Source organism: Scardinius erythrophthalmus (genome assembly GCF_964197995.2).
Source record: "Scardinius erythrophthalmus genome assembly, chromosome: 17".
NCBI lineage: Eukaryota > Metazoa > Chordata > Actinopteri > Cypriniformes > Leuciscidae > Scardinius > Scardinius erythrophthalmus.
In genome coordinates, this window is record NC_138237.1 from 31,754,699 (window position 1) to 31,772,872 (window position 18,174).

General features: G+C 36.3%; 1 protein-coding gene across 1 annotated transcript in view; it reads right to left on the minus strand.

The window, feature by feature from the left end:
• Positions 1-14,127, minus strand: part of LOC308705568 (transmembrane protein 164-like) — a 41,642-nt gene extending 27,515 nt beyond the window's left edge. Inside the window, exons 1-2 of the mRNA XM_081390643.1 lie at positions 13,075-14,127; positions 5,223-5,272 (exon numbers count right to left, since the gene is read on the minus strand). Of these exons, the coding sequence (XP_081246769.1) occupies positions 5,223-5,272; positions 13,075-13,512 (488 nt within the window). The 5' untranslated portion in view covers positions 13,513-14,127. The remainder of the gene's footprint in view (positions 1-5,222; positions 5,273-13,074) is intronic.
• Positions 14,128-18,174: the final 4,047 nt, after the last annotated feature.

Genomic DNA, 18,174 nt, shown 5'->3' on the forward strand with positions numbered 1-18,174 from the left:
TGACCCTATTTACTTTGTTAGCGCATATTACTAGTCTTGAGGTGAACAATTAATCCGTGCAAGAAAATATTAAAAAAAAAAAATTTTTACCATGGTAATCTTTAATCAAAATCTGAAAATGCCCCTCCCCTCTGCATTGGAGGACCTTCTCTGATGACGTAGGTTTGAGGAATTGGTTTGGGCAACGCTTAACCACTCCCCTCAAGCCGTTAGTCTGTTATGAGCAGAGATGGAGAGGAGGAGCGCTAGAGTAAAACCCTGCCCTCTGTTCAATATTCCGTTTCACTGGGAAATACGTCACAGCACTGGAGAAAAGTCGTTTGCAACTTCCGGTTCACGGGGACTTTAAGAGTTTTCTGTTAAAATGGTGTCGTGTTAGCGGCCCCTAAGTTAATAACTAATGATCGTTGCAACGGAAGTGAATCAATCAAACTAACTTTAGCTGGACAATAACTTTATTCTAGAGCTGCTGTAAAGCCAAAACAATCTCTGTTACTTTAATTTCCAATTATCACTGTAAAGCTGCTTTGGAACAATCTACATTGTTAAAAGTGCTATATAAATGAAGATTACTTGACTTGACTTGACTTGAAGTCAAGTCATTTGAACACTCACAGTACTATGGTTAGGGGTGTGCGATATCACGATTTTTCATCGTGGACGATTAAAATGTCTCCACGATCTGCTTTTGAAGAAATATCGTGCTACAGTGCGTTCTATCAGTTGCCGTTCTGGCGCCTCCATCCCAACATACTGTACAATGCAACGTACATTCACATCACATGTTAATGCAGAGGACAAGTTACACTCACGGGACACTGCAATTCACAAAAGTTCATTATTTGCATGTGCTTTAAAGCCTTGCCGGTAAAACATTTAATTCGTTTGCTGATGCGCTGTTCTAACATGTGCTTTTCTGAGCGCATACACCCAAAGCTCTCAGGCACTTAAAGCGTGTCAAACAGCGCCTGGTTACTGGACTAAGTTATCTTTTGAGTCTTATTGGGGTACTGTCAAATACACACCAGGTTTACATAAACACAGTTGATTATGTCTAAAGTAAAAGCAAATATTTGAGGGAAAATCGGGTGCGTCATATGAGTGTATATTAGATGCGTGCCGGTCTTAAAGTGACAGTAGCCTAATAGTAAACATGCTGCCGCTTGTCCTTAAAGGATTAGTTCACCCAAAAATGAAAATTCTGTCCTTATTTACTTACTCTTATGTTGTTCCAAACCTGTATTCATTTATTTCTTGTGTTGAACACAAAAGAAGATATTTTGAATAATGTGGCTAACCAAAAAGTTGCTGGATCCCCATTGACTTACATAGTAGGAAAATATATACTATGGAAGTCAATGGGGACCAGCAACTGTTTGGTTACCCACATTCTTCAAAATAACTTTTTTTCAACAGAAGAAATAAACTTGTTTGGGTTTAAAACAACTTGAGAGAGTAAATTATGACAATTTTCGTTTTTGTGGGAACCATCACTTTAATGTTAATACATACAACAACAAAAAACAAAGAGAAAATCACTCACTGCTCTTGACTGAGAAATTTAAAAGTACCTTTACTTGAGTATCAATGTATAATTTATCCAGTGATGTCTATGTAGTGTTTTATTTTTATATTTGTTAATTTAATTTCTCTCTTCGATGCTTCTGTTAAATACACCTACTGTAGCTGAAAAAATAAAGCACTGTTTATTTATTTTGTATATTGTATGTTGTGTATATGTAATGTGTATCTTTGTTCTTATCTTTTAATAACAAAGAAAATAATGACAAAGTTCATTTGGCTGCAATGCTCAGTCACTTGCAAAATAGTAAAACCAACATGAAAAAGAATCGTGATATAATATATAAAAAAAAGATATAATATTTTTGCCATATCGCCCATCCCTAACTATGTTATATCTAGATCTCAGTTTTTCCTGCTATTTACAGTTACACCATTTACTATGTACAACAAGGTTTGGTTCTAGTACACAACTTCCTGGGTCACTGTATGGTAATATCAGCATATGGTAAGGGTCGTGAAGCATCAGTGAACTACTGGTTGATTCAAAGTCTTTACGTTGGAGCTACTAGCTCTTAAGGAAATATGGTAAAGAGATCTGAACCTGATGTTCAATGGCGAGGAATGGAATAGAATTTTAAATAATGTTAAAACAGCATCTAGGGGTGTTTTCACACTTGGTCCTTTTCAGGGGTCTGAGTTCAGTTCTTTTAAAGAGGACTCAAGTGTGAAAACACCCTAGGGATGCAATAGAACACCTTATACCATTTAAGATAATGCACCGTTTTAAGAGATTCTTCCAGATTGTTTAGGCTTGGATTTTAAAAGATACACCATATTTCTGGATATGTAAGGCTGAGGATGGAGATTTAGCTTGTGCTCTATTGTTGTGTACAAAAAAAATAATTCACAGTTCATTAACACATCTGCACGGTTTTAGATATTAATGTTTCACTGTGTCCTAGACAGTTTATATTAGGTGGGTGGACAATGAGAGATAAATATGTAAGATATTACTGGGTCCAAACCAGTTTAATGATTGGCAGAAAAATAATTCTTAGGAGCTGGAAGTCAGAGAAGGCTCCGTCTTCAAGAATGGAACTGAGCAGAACTGAGTGGCTGCATTTGAAGAAACCTTAAACAGACTGACAAACTAAACATATTACAAGAAATGGTCCAAATATCTAACCTATTTGAAAAAGGGGCAGTAATAACAATGTGTGAGAAATATGTTCACAGTTGAAAGTGTAATTGTGATGCGTTATCCACCTTTTTCCTATGTCTCATGACACTTTGCGTGAATCGTGGGAGTAACTTCTGCCTGCTCGACCAAATGGTTGAGCACATTTTGAGTCACTATATTTTATTGAGAGGAGTACCTTAACTCAAGCTGATTGAGCCATCTCTACCATCTGGTTGAGGTATGTTATGCCAAAAAAATCCACTAGATGTCACAGTATCAGTCAACAGCACTCGTCACAACACTTCCTCTAACATGGACTTCAGAAACACAAAAACCACTCCTGCCATGTAAACTGTTTTTGGTTACATTTTTTCTAGGTAAGCATTTATTTATTTTTTTTGACATATTACACTGTAAGAGCCCAAACTTTACAAAATGATGTTACTTGGTGCCACAAATTTTTTTATTTTTTTTTACACAATTACTAGATGGAAGTCAACAGTTTCTATGGTACAAGAATGCGCACTCTTCAGGCCCTTGTACCAGAAAACGTCTCAGTTACACATGTAACACTCATTACCTGAAGGAGGGAACGGATACGTAGTCGATCAGTTCGGGGAACCAGGTCATGTTGGGCCAATAAGGGGCAACTAGCAAGACCTGCTCCTCTTCCTCCCTGACTTTGCACAGTGTCTGTGCGAGAAGGCTCACTGGGGGAAACGCATACTTGCGCAGGCCCCCCGGGGCCCGCTGTGTGCCAGTGCATTCGTGCCGAGGTTGCCCTCGGTCAGGGAGTAAAACAACTGGCAATGGGACGAGTCCGGAGAGGCACACAGATCTATATGTGCGGCCCCAAAGTGGTCCTAGATCAGCTGAACCAGAGTCCACTCTCCCGGGGCCTCAGGCTGTGTGAGCTCGTTGGCAGCACGATTGAGCAGGCCAGGGATATAAGTGGCACGAAACGACCTAAGATGCTTATGACTCCATAGGAGGAGACAGCGGGCGAGTTGCGACATGCGAGGGGAGCATAGACCACCTTGATAGACAAAGGAAAAATAAAATCCTGTTGCTCTACCATACTTGACGGCGTGTTTCTTGAAACATAAAAGCCTAAAATGCCATTATATTACTATCTTTTGCTATTTATTGTTTTAGTTTTTGAATGCAGGAAGAATGTAATGCCTTTGGTTTTGTTAATTTTAGTTATTTGCGTTATTTATTTTTGTTTATTGTTAAAAAACAAGAAAACATAATTTCCTATGTTAAAATGAAAACCTGAAATATTTAATGGCATACTTCAATAAATAAAGAAGATTCAATATACAAAAATATTTTATTTTGATTATGTTTTTAAATAAATTAGTATTATAGTTCATATTTTCATAGTTCATATGAAAGTGTGTAAACAATTTCTTTTACCTTTAAGTGCCAGTCTCAACCATTTGGTAGAGGCCGATATTTTTAAAATTATGGGATGTGTTGAAAAAAAAAGGTTGTGGTTAGTAGCGACATAAGTAGATAAGAAATGCAAACAAAAATTCTCAAATGTCTTTTTCTTGGTAAACAATCAGTGAAAGGTTAGCTCCATGAACGCAATAAGCATTTTCAAAACCTTGGTACAATGAGATGAGAAATGAACATTATTCACAGTCTGTTGTTGTCATTTGTTAATGCTTTTAGACTTTTAAATTTCCTTTGAATGTTTGATGGTTGAAGGATGAGTAGGATAATGTCATCTCATTGCACTCAGTTTTTGAAAATGCTTTTATTGCATACATAGAATGAACCTTTCGCTGATTGTTTACAGTTTAATGGATGTTACTCCCAAAATTTGCGCAAAGTATCATGGGGCGTAAGGAAAAAGTTGGATAGGTGTGTACTGATTCTTTACAAAGTGACATCACCTGTTACACCCGGAAAATGGCCAAAGGGGAACATTACTTCTTAGGGAACTACCCTGGTGGTTAGTTCCTTAAACTAAGTTCCTAGAATTACCCAGTGTGAAAGCCCCTATTATTATACCATGCATATTTTAACTTTTTATTTTATTTAATTTAAAGAAGACACCAAACCAATGTATAGTTGACATTTGAGGCTTAATGCTATAGAAAAGCAATAAAAGTTTTTCAGGAAGAGTGTTTTCAGCTTGCTTTTTATTTTTATATAAAAATATGGCATGCAGTTGCTTCAAACAATGGTATAAAGCTATTCAAAACATCATTCAACGTAAATTGTGATAATCATAATTAATAATCGCAATTACAATTTTAAGGGAATAATCGAGAATTATGTTTGTCATAATGGTGCAGTCCTAGATTTAGAGTATCCTAAGCATACACAGAAAAAGGTGTTGAAAGTTTCAAAGGCTATTTTAAGAAGGTTTGAATTCCTCATAAGCTGGAGAGGCCACATGTTACATTAGTTACTGTCACTAGACTCACATTGCACAAGACCAAGAGTGAAGTTGACAAAGAAAGCTCACAGTTCTCTGCAGTGCAACCTCTTTCTGAGTACTTACCTAAAGATAACCATTGCAGTTTTACAGGGGGGACATGCAAGCAGGAAGATCTGCAAAAGAGGAAGTAATAAAGCTCAATAACGTACTCTCTCAGACAAAGCAAATATAGATCAAATATAAATGCAATCTTTGAACCATGGGCCAAGATGTGCTTATCAGTACAAATTTATCACATTTTCAGTGGCTAAGTGTTAATCAAAGAGACGTTTGGCTACTGAAAAATGGATACCTGAAGACAACACCACCATTTTGGACCAGTTCAGTGTTGCATTCAGAACTACTTAAAAATAATCCAACTTGGATTATGTAGCATTTTGATTATGGCAGAAATATACCTATAAATTCTCTGATCATCTTTATTTTACTTATTTATTCTCATGTAGCAATGCAAAAACACCAATTCAACAACACCATCAGCGAAAAAAGCTGTTAAAATAACAAATCTAAAAATGAAATTGCATTTGTAATAGAGCCGTTTAAACAATCTTTTTCAAGAATTATTTCAGATGTTTCATTTATAAATAAATTTCAGATAAATGTCAATATTAAAATAAATGTCAATGTTTCAAATTATAGAGACATTTGTTTACTTTCGTATGATAAAAATTTTTTGTCGGTTACTAAGACTATGAGAATGTGGTTCATGCAGTATTTTCTTTCAGTGATAAAGGCAACTAAGGATGGCTGTGAGCCATATCTACTCCAGGGTTAAAGGAGAACTCCGGTCAATTTTAACATTGAGCTCATTTTATTGTACATTTGGAGTGCTGTCAATACAGAGAACAACTACAAAAGTCGGTGTTGCCTACACCGAGTTATTCTATTTTTTAAATTTGCACCCTGTTGACTTCAATGGGGCAAGTACTAAACCTGCTTTTAGCCTCTTAACATCCTTGATGTGTCATTACAAGTGCACAGAAAATGTGAGTGATTCCTTCTGAGTGAACACGAGTGGATCTGACTGGAGTAGATGTGAAAGATATGTATAAAAATGATGTTATTTAAGCCAGCGCAAATACCTCTGTTTACATCCTGCTTTCGGGTGAAGTCCAAAGTAGTCGATTGCCGAGTTCACGCGCATAGGTTTAGTTACCTATGATCACGCGCGTGAACTCGGCAATCGACTACTTTGGACTTCAACCGAAAAACAGGATGTAAACAGGTATTTGCGCTGGCTTAAATAACATCATTTTTATACATATCTTTCACATCTACTGCAGTCAGATCCACTCGTGTTCACTCTGAAGGAATCACTCACATTTTCTGTGCACTTGTAATGACACATCAAGGATGTTAAGAGGCTAAAAGCAGGTTTAGTACTTGCCCCATTGAAGTCAACAGGGTGCAAATTTAAAAAATAGAATAACTCGGTGTAGACAACACCAATTTTTGTCGTTGTTCTGTATTGACAGCACTCCAAATGTACAAAAAAATTAGCTCAATGTTAAAATTGACCGGAGTTCTCCTTTAATGAGATCACAGATTGACATTGTTTAGGATCTGTTGGGAGGGTAGCCAGCGTTTCCCTCTTTGGCACAGGAAGGAAGGAAGTTGAATCCTGTCAGCAGATGTCATCATCCCAGGTGAGTCAAACTAAAGCACAATCTGACGTCACGTTACAGGATGATACCGCTTTCACTTTCTTGTGAGTGAAAAGTTGGATAACACTGTTACAGCAATACTGCAATTAAGATCATAAAACAATGTTGTATGTTCCATTTCTTTAGAAAGTTTCCAAGAGCTTATTTAATTCAATGATAGTCTAGACTCAATTTGGACATTTTCTGAAGAATATATAGGCTAATGGTGTTTGCCCACGCAAAATTTGCTGACACGATGCAAGGATGTTTTGGAGTGGTTTCTATGCATGCCTCAGTTTAATGAATGTCTTAAATCCCTAGTGAACCGCTTCAAAGGAAAACTTTATAATTAAGGTATTTGAACTTATCCTGATTATGTGTAAATAACCTCTGTTCACTACATCTCAACATGTAACAGTGATTGGTGCAGTGTGCAATTTGTTATTTTGACCACTATTGCAACAACATAGCATAACTCTGAAGACATAAAAAGGAAGTTATTATGTTATTCCTCTGGATGTAAAAAGTGAGAGTGTAGAAACACTGAGCTGAGTTACACCTAGATTAGTTAGGAAACTATTTCACCCAGCCTATACCCTTTAAAAAAAGATCTGTACAAGCAATCATACGGGTCTCGTACATGAAACAGCCATCAACAAGTCTCATTCATAACAGAAGCATTACGATTTTCTCACCCATATGTCGTTTCAAACCATGTTTTGCTGTCGTTGTTGTTTATCTTTCTTACCCGGAACACAAAAAAAGTGGATGAAAGTAAAAGTAGACCAGGGCTATTGATAACTTCCTTGTCACTATTCAATTCTAATCTTCTTCTTCATCAATGCTCTCAAATATAAACCATGTTTGCACATATTCAAATAGGCGCCGATCACACAAATTTCAGGATATATGGGCAACAAACCAGTTTTATAGTCTTTTTATTTTGTTTTACTGAAGAGATTGACAGAACAACAACACAAAGCAATTATCTATCTACAGTCCTTGTAGGCATCTACTGTACATCAGTGTTTTCTTCTTAACTGCTATACCTTAAGCTACTCCTGCTCCATTTTTTGGCATTTATTGAGGCTGACATAATTCTGCTTTACATGCCCTATCTGGTGTCAAATTAACAATCAGATTGCTTTGTTTTTCATGAGACAGAAGAGAAAATATCATGACAATAAGGTTTGGAGGAAGGAGGTACTTCAAAAAAAAAGTTGGTTATTGCTACAGTCAATAATGTTTGAGTTACATTCTGTATGCACAGAAGGATTTATAAAGCAGGTTACTTTCCCCTTAACTCCTTGTGCATATTATTGGTTTTGCACTTCATTGAATCTGTTTACAATTCTCCACTGTTCTGGCTTTATTATTTACCAGATGATAAGACTGTGACCTTGTTCAAATACTGTAAGACTTGTACAAATACGTTTATTGACATAAGTGGAACTATGAAGTTACTATGAGATGTTGCGTTTGAGAACACATGCCGAGGCGAGAACACATGTTGGAGGCCTAGTAAAGTGGCATCATAGCGTGAAGTGAAAGACGGGCAACCGGGGCCTGGGCTGCGCAAACCCAACAAGGATTTCCTGATCTAGTTGCTCAATACAACTAAAACCTCAATATGTAAAACCTCACATAGATGACAGGAACATTCTCATAAACCAGTCATTTACAATAAAAAAAAATGCTTATGTCTGAGTAGGACTGTTTAATATATCAAATATTTACACCTAATATAGCTGATAGGCTTGAATTTGATTGTGCTTCTCATTTGTCCATTAAATTTACTAAAGACTTTTGTCATTAGACTAGCTTTGCAATCTGTGTGTCTTTTGCAACAAGTATGAAAACATCAAGACAGAAAGGAGTTCCAAAAGTTTGCATACATGTGTTATTTTTCATATATTCATTTTTTTAGCAATGATATGTATTTTAGCATAAATATTTGTTTGCACCATCACTGAAAACTGTTTGCATAAGTTTCCATGTGGCATGTGCCTTTTTTTATTGTTATAATAATGATTTAATTAATAATGATACTAATCAAATCTAAACGAAAACTTGGGAATGGCATCCGAGACATTGAGACTCTGCAGTCTGGCTGCACTTGAAATTTCATGTTATTTTCATTTTTAAAGTGTTCGTTTTACAGTAGATGGCAGCAGTTATTTTTTACCATGTTAACTATTATCAACTATGACACATTTTTCATGTTATCACATGAATCAAATTGAAAAATGTAGATCTTCTTTAAAGTGAATTTTATATAATGTTGCAGTTTTATATAAGTGAACATATTTAAATAATTACAAATTAAGTCAAATAAATGATACCATTGATACCAGTTGAGGCGAAAAATAAAATTCATAAATATTAATAAAATGATTGAAATAATTTTGTAGCATTGTTAAAAAAAAAAATAAAAAAAAGACATTATTTTGTTACAAAGACCCTAAACATCCTGAGTGTACACCCTAAACAAACAGCGCATAAGGTTTGAACCAGGTCATGTGTTACCAAACTTTTTTTGTCAGCTGCACCCCAAAACCGTTAAATATTTACTTAAAGTACTGAGATTTAAAGTTAATATTTTTATATATTTAACACATTTGCATCCTCACCATTCTCTAATGTTGGTTAAAGGTTACATAACATGCAAACAAATATTACCATTTCAGTTTTAGTTCAATTAATTTTGCACTTGTTTATTTCAATGTTACATGTTAAGTAATAATTAGCATAATAATGAACGAAGCCCCTGCAGTTCCCTCACAAACCCCCAGGGATTTGCAAACCCCTGTTTGGGACAGATTAATCTACATTAATGTTAAATATACTATTATTCATCAATTCATTGTTAGTTCAACTGAATCACAGACCACTTTGATCAGTTTCTGAGATTAGCTATCTTTGTACAAAAAAAGTCCATAAAACAAACCTTCACACACCTCCTCAAAAGAATTTCTGTTGAAACAACAAACAACTCCTTTTACAAATAGCCATTGTATTTAACCACTTCTGTTTTTAGCCACTTTAACCAAAAACAGAACCAGATGAGTACAGAGGTTAAAGAGGAATTACCACCAGTACCAGCCCTTTTCAATTGCCAAATGAGCTTGGCAATGGAAAAAAACAAAACTGTTTATAGAAACTATGTTACTGGTATCATCACAATAATAGAGTTCCGTCGATTTAAGGAGTATATTTTAAAATGCATATTATAGTTAAATTATTATCCGTATATAATACATCAGTAATGGGTAGATGACAGGGACAGCAGTGACATGCTATACTTTATCTAAAATAGTGTTTCTAATTTTAGAATTATACACAGTACATGCAGTTTTCACAACCTTAAAATTGAGGTGAAAGATGCTATTTAAACTAAGTGAAAATTGGAGTGTTTTCTTTGCACTGTATAATTAGATGGTGGTATTTATACTTATTGCAAATAGTGGCAAATACTTTTTGCACCTCAGTGTATTGTAGTACTTTATAAAATAGTAAGCAATAAATATAGTGCAATTAATTCAGTAAATACGCAAACATTATGGTCGATATGCCGATGTCCGATCAACGCTAGGACACCATTTCCAATTTCTTTTATACACTTAGTAAATAGCCGTTATGCATTTCACTTCCACTTTTCAAATATTTTCTTCATTTTTATTTAAAATAAACACTTCTCTGAGATTATATGCATTGGGAAAAGGGAGAAGAACCAGGACCAGGAAAAGAGTTGAACTCGGGCCGTTGCATCAAAAGCTAAATTTAATGTTCCAATCACTGTCCAGTTACCGGTTTAGTTCCTTTTGCAATTTTGTGTGGCTCAACCAAGACGGAGATGGTGTAAATAGCCTTTGCCAACAAGATGGGCTATTTGGACATTCTGTAAACAGACACTCTGTAAAGTTAATACTTTACACTTCATTTACACTTACATTTACTCCACTTCATAGAATATTTTGTACTTTTTAAACTGCATTAGTCACACAGCAAGATAATTTTAATCAGGAGTGCCCAATCCTGTACGCAGAGAGCGCGTTCCAACACTTCTCTAACACACCTGTCTGCAATTATCAACTGTTTCTGGGAATCTTAATTATCCGATTCAGGTGTTTGATTAAGGTTGAAGCTGAACTTTGCAGGAAGGCTTTAGCCATCACAAATGTTTATTTCGACTGTAAACCCTAACGCTCAAAATAATTAATTGGACTGAGTAGGACAAACTTAAATGAAACTAATTAGTTCAGTCAAATGAACTTTATTGTATTTAGCACTTTCTTTTTCTTTCAAGTTCACAGGACTGACATATTTTAAGTAAACTGAACAGTTTCATTGTTTTGAGTTTTATGAAATTTTTTCTTTTAATTTAGACGAACTTAAGTTCAACTGAAACTGGGCTGGGATTTCTATTTCCCAGCATGCTTTGCCCATGGCACTCGAAAGAGAGAGGAAATGCTGAAATTAAGTGTAATGTAATTTTTTTTTGTGGAAGATTAATGTTAAGTGGAGATTTAGTAGTGATTAATGCTTTGTTATGCTAATTTAGAAGAATATTTGTTAATGTTGATTTTAGGAGAGTTACCGTCATGATGACAAGTGGTGCATGCGGCTTGGTTTGAGAGCAAGTGTGTAAATGCTTTATATTACTGCGTTCATACAGCAACCATACTATTGTTAGCATTTATTGAACTAGTTTGTTATAACCAGCTAAATTTATTCTAAGTTAAAAATGTTCACATTGGGGTTACATGAAACTTTTAAGTTAAATGTATGGATTAATGTACTCAAGAACTACATTTCACGTTAGGAACAAATAAAATGTATGAGTACAAAATAAAAATCTGCAAGATCTGCTTACTTAAACTTAGAATTTCTTAACTTAAATATTTTGAGGCAACTGATTGCCTTAAATTTATTGAGTTTTGCAAACTTACTCGAGTTTACAGTGCATCACAATTCATATTTTAATTTGGACCAGTTACAATACTACAGTAGTAGACCAACATTTGAAGTGGATCAAAAAAGTTCATCAAAGTTGTCCTAAGACAAGAACGGGTGTTGTTCAAAATTCATGAAGAACTTTGATGAAAGGTTTTGATCCACTTCAAATGTTGACTACTGTATATAAAAATTTGGGCCAGTTACATGGGTGCGTTATTTTTAGGGTATTCTGCATCACAATTTCTATTTCAAGTATGAAAGAAATAAGGTTTTCAGTAATGAACAGAGCTGTACTTGAAGCATAAACAAACCCGTTTGTAGAGGGATTGTAATAGAGCTCAGCTTTAAAAGGGCTACAGTCAAAATATTCTGAATGTTTTGTGCTGAGAGTCTATAGCTGTAGACCTGTAAATTACATCACATTGGACCGTAAATCATAAAGGCGAGCCCGATCTGGACTCATGTGTGTCCAGTGTCAACCTACACACATCTGCGCTACCACTGCTGACCTTTAGACAAATATATATAGGCAAAAATCAATCACAAATAACATGGACATGAGCCTTTACATTTTTTAGATAAAAAAAAAAAAATCAAACTGAAAGATAAAGATTATTATTGTAACAAAGAACGAGAGGCAATATTATATTGTGAATGTAGTCAAAGTTAAAGACTGCGGTTAAGTGACTATTATTCACTAATATAGTTGGGTCTTGAGTGCCTTATTGCTTTTGGACAGTAATTATTACATCCTTTTGAAAAAAAAAAGAGAGCAAAAAAACAAACAAAAACATGACTATATGGGAAACAGATTCCTCTTCATTCAGCTATTCAAATTTCTGAGGAGAAATTGTACACCAGTTTAAACCGCTGCAAATAAGCGGTGCAAAAATGTACACTATACTTCCTCCTTTTTACAACCGATTTTATCATTTCCTTCATGTGTTTTGAGAGCCATGGAGAGGTATAACAAGTTATGATTTGCCTCTAGCTATGTGGTATGCAATTTAACCAGTGCAACCAAATGACACTCAAAGCTTAGAAACTAAAGGAAATAAATTGCCGCAAGCCTTCACTACTTCAACATCATTAACTAGTTTAACCAAAGCAACTTATGATACAAATACGGGTTCAGATCATTCAAGTAACCTGAAGTTGAGTGTTTTGTTTAGGGCCACAGTGTTGATGGATGAAGCAACCCTTTGGGATTTTGAACCTGCAATCTTTCAGTTACCAGCCCAAATCATCTGCAATAAAAGCAGAACCACATCTCCACAAATTATAATAGTTTATGATTGTATCATAAATATACTTACTTGCACCATTGTGACCACATGACATGGATTGAGGAGGTAGATCACAGTCTTTGTGGCAAACTTAAACCCAACCTCAACACCAAAAGTCATGCACAGAGCCACAAGCAACAGGTTCTTGCCCCAGCTGTCTTCCTTACTCCTCCTGCCATCTCTCCCAACATCTCGGACCTCTTTAGGGACATTGAGCTTCTTCATGGCCAACACCACTTCCAGAATAGAGAACAACACAATGACCAGAGTCTCCAGTATTCTCTGCTGTGGAGAGAGGAAGGCTGCGCACTCTGGCCCTCCATTACCCTCAAACATGGGGTCCACACCTCCATAGATCCAGTCCAGCAGACTGTAGATATTATACCGAGACATGTTCCTCTGCTCGTATTGAAAAAGGTACGAACAAGACGGTATAAAGGACAGGACACCAACCTCCTGGCGAAACATTAACTTCAAATCTGTCTTCGGTGCAAGAATAATAAAATGCTCAAGGAGGAGGGCAGACTCAGCTGTTTCAACAGATCGGCATCCTTTATGTGAAAGACACCTGTGGGAGAGACCTAACGTTACACACTCTGATGCGGTGTGTTATTCACAGATGATCGTCAGGGCAGGGCTGTAGTTTGTATGCAAGGAGGAAGACGCATTGCCAAACGTAACGTCTTGACTGATAAACGTTTTCTTCGCTAAGAGGAGAGTCCAGAATATTCCTGGCCAGAGCGGACCATTACATAAAAGCTTCAAAGAGGCTCTTGTTCCGCGCGAGAGGCCTTAAATATATCAACAACACTGTAAAACACGACCACCACGACCGATGTGACACAGTTCGGTGTAGCTCGCTGCTACAACCTATCATCCGATAAAATGCGTTCAAAGCAGATCTGCAGAAGATGCGATATACCCAGGTCCATGTGGCGAATAAAAGAGAAACCATAGAAACGGCGCCCTGTTCACGCGGGCCCCCACATCCACATCCACCCAGCACCCACACTGCAACACGCTTGCGCGCTGTTTCCCCCGAAAACCATCAGCATATTGATGTGGCCGCACATTTCCTGGAATGGGACTGGTCGAGTGCGATGGCCCCTCCTTCTTTTCACAAGTTGTTAACTCTCTCACTGCCGGTGTAGCAGTACTTTTTAGGGTCAAATTTTCAGTCCCCACAAATAAAAAATGTGGAGGGCACACTAATTGACAGGAGAGGCATAAAAAGTATTTGTATGTTACACATTTATTCAGAGACATGTCAGTTGTATATATATATATATATATATATATATATATATATATATATATATATATATATATATATATATATATATATATATATATATATATAAACCTATTAAAAAACACATTTATACAAAGACATGTCATTTTTATTTACAAAAATATATATATAAATATGACTTAAATGTCACATGTATGTAAACAATATGCATGTGTGTAATTTGTACATTACACATTTATACAAAGATATGTGTATACTTCAAAATACATACATTAACATAATATTTATATTGTCTTGATTTATATGTCAATATATAAAATTGTTCCTATTTAGGTTTCATATTGTCACGCTTTAAGCAGGGATGAGGAGAGGTGAGAATCCAAGTGCAGCAACAGTTTATTCAAAAAACACAAACCAAGATAATCCAAAACAGAGACAGGAACATACTCCACACAGGGGAAACCAGGAAGGCAACAGCTTAAAGGAACACTCCACCGTTTTTTGAAATAGGGCTTATTCACCTTCTTTCCTACATTTAGATAGGTGGGCAAATGCATTTTTGTCTCAGTGCATGCACTGTTTTAGTTTGACAGGAGCATAATGAATGGAATCCTTTGTTGCCAGCTAGCATGTCCTGAGTAAAAGTGATATATAAAAAAAAAAACCCCACCTAATTACTTCTTGTGGCCTGCGTATTCACAACGAGTACAAATAGCGATGCAGATTAACACTAGGCGATTTCCTAGGCAGATATTGACTTATATATTAAGGACTATATTAGGGGGAAGCACAGGCGAAGCACTGCTACTTGGGCGTGATATCTCTGCGCCCAAGTAGCAGTGCTTCGCCTGTGCTTCCCCCTAATATAGTCCCAAGTCAATATCTGCCTAGGAAATCGCCTAGTGTTAATCTGCATCGCTATTTGTACTCGTTGTGAATACGCAGGCCACAAGAAATAATTAGGTGGGTTTTTTCATTTTTTATATCACTTTTACTCAGGACATGCTAGCTGGCAACAAAGGATTCCATTCATTATGCTAAGCTAAGCTAGCGTCGACCCTGACAAACTAAAACAATGCATGCACTGAGACAAAAATGCATTTGCCCACCTATCTAAATGAAGGAAAGAAGGTGAATAAGCCCTATTTAAAAAAACGGTGGAGTGTTCCTTTAAGGGTGAGTCTCAATCAGCTCCCTAATTCAGCAGTCAGGGCACTGATCAGGGAGTCTGCCATTTTAAGGGCTGTATCAGTCGCAGCCCTTTTTTAAATAAGATGTAATTCATGCGCTAGTTACACTTAATGTTGTCACATTCTCCGGGTTAAATAAACATCACTTTACATATGTGAAGTACATGACAACAATGTAATTAATGTTCTGTTTATTAAAACCAAGTTTCTCGTCAAGTGTTTTTAATCATTTTATATTTATTCCAAAAAAAAAACAACTAAAGACAGTAACAATTTAGCAGCTGATTTTTTTTTAATAGTCAACTTATTTTCAGATCATCAGTCATCAAGCTCAGAAAACACTTGTCACAGAAACAGAGATGTAGGCCTACTTTTAACAGTAGAGGCCTTTGCTATGTTTCATCCGTTTTACCTGAAAAGGGCCTTGCAGCACAAGGCCTCGCATCTGCGTCTGCGTCTACCCACACTAGCTGCATCCAAAATCACATACTCTTTTGAGTAGATACTTATTTTGAATAAGTAATTACTTCGCGCCCTGTAAAAACGTATGTTTTATATAGTATGTGATTGCTCACTAAATCCCCCACAGTCATCATGTTTTGAGGCAATTTCAAGTTTGATTGTGACGTGATATAAAGCGGTGATATCTAAGTGGGTGGGAAAACAAGTGGTGGGATTAATCGCTCAAACCAATCATATCCAATCAGAGACCGATGGAGGCGTTGCCTCCTCTCACTTGACTTTACCTGCAGGTGTCGCTGTTGGACAGTGTTACTTTATACTGCATATTAAAATCAGATATTTTAGAACAGAGTTCAGTATTACTTTGATTTCATTTAGGATTTACAATAAGTATTATTGGAACAGAAGAGGTATAAACTATAGGGTACACACACTGAAACATGTGATGTGAACAAGTGAGGACAGACAAATTCACCATCAAACTAAACCTGTGGTTCTCAACTCCTGTCCAGGGGACCCACTGCTTAGCACATTTTGAACATCTTTATTTAACACACTTGATTCAGATCATTAGCTCATAAGGAAAGATCTGTGAACTGAAGGTACGTTTACACAACAACAATATTAGTGAAGCGGCTAAGTGATATAATCGTTCAGTTTATGATACAAGCGTGAAAATTAGCATGAGCAGTCTCCATGGGTCACTTGACAAGAAAATTGTCCGAGCCACTTGAAATTTCAAGATTTTTCATTTTTCATGATGGCCGACACCTTAGTGGAGCAGTTAAGTGATATACTGGTTTATTTGGTGATACAAGCATGAAAATTGGCATGAGCAGTCTCTGATGGTCACTAGACAATAAGCCACCCACAGCTACTTGAAATTTTAAGATGGCGGCCATTTTTCAAGATGGCGGACACCTTAGTGGAGCAGTTAAGTGATGTAGTGGTTTATTTGGTGATACAAACATGAAAATTGGCATGAGCAGTCTCTGATGGTCACTAGACAATAAGCCACCCACAGCTACTTGAAATTTCAAGATGGCGGCCATTTTTCAAGATGGCCACCACCTTAGTGGAGCAATTAGGCTCATGGCAATTTTCATGCTTGTATCACCAACTAAATGATTTCTTAAGCCTAATTGCTGTAGGTGGCTTATTGTCAGGTGACCCACAGAGACTGCTCATGCCAATTTTCATGCTTGTATCACCAAATAAACCACTATATCACTTAACTGCTCCACTAAGGTGTCGGCCATCTTGAAAAATGGCCGCCATCTTGAAATTTCAAGTGGCTCGGACAATTTTCTTGTCAAGTGACCCATGGAGACTGCTCATGCCAATTTTCACGCTTGTATCATAAACTGAACGATTCTGCCAAACATAAGCACTTAGACGCTCCACTATATACTGAAAAAGGAAAAGTAAAAAAAAAAAAAAAGTATTGTTTTCAAAAACCTCCACTTTAAAACCCATGTTTAGTGTAACGTGTAAATGGCCACTCAGTGTTTCAGATCAGAGAGACACACAAAATGTGCAGAGCATTGAGTTCCCAGGACTGGAGTTGAGAACCAATGCACTAAAACAGTGCTACTCAAACCTGTAACCCAGAAACTCCTCAGCAGGTGTTATGTGGCTGGTTGGAGCTAAACTCTGAATGACAGTGGCCCTCCAGGTACTGAATTTGACCCCTGATCTATATTATTGTAATGTGCCATGAGCATAGAAAACCAGAGAGAGCAGGATCTATGCGCAAGATGTAACATTTAATAAAAAATAAATTACAAAAACAGTAGAGCGTTGGTGCTTGCAATGCCAAGGTCATGGGTTCGATTCCCAGAGAAAGCAAGAACTGATAAGAATGTAAATGTTTACCTTGAAATGCAATGTAAGTTGCTTTGGATAAAAACGTCTGCCAAACATAATGTAAATTTATAGGTAACTGTGCAGGAAGTTATGCAGTACTATATTAACACTTCAGCTACTACTATTAACTAATATGGAAAAAGTAATCAGTAAGTAATATCAGATTTAGGACTTAGATATTCCTTATTAGGTAATAAATTATTGAATGAGATTGGCCTCATTAAGAACTAATGGCTAACTATGACTAATTATAAAGAATTACTAATGATCACAACATTAAGGTGTCTGAGATGTGAGTAATTGTCTTTTCTTTTTTTTCTTTTTTACTCTCAACGTGGTCATAAAATGCATCTCAAATGT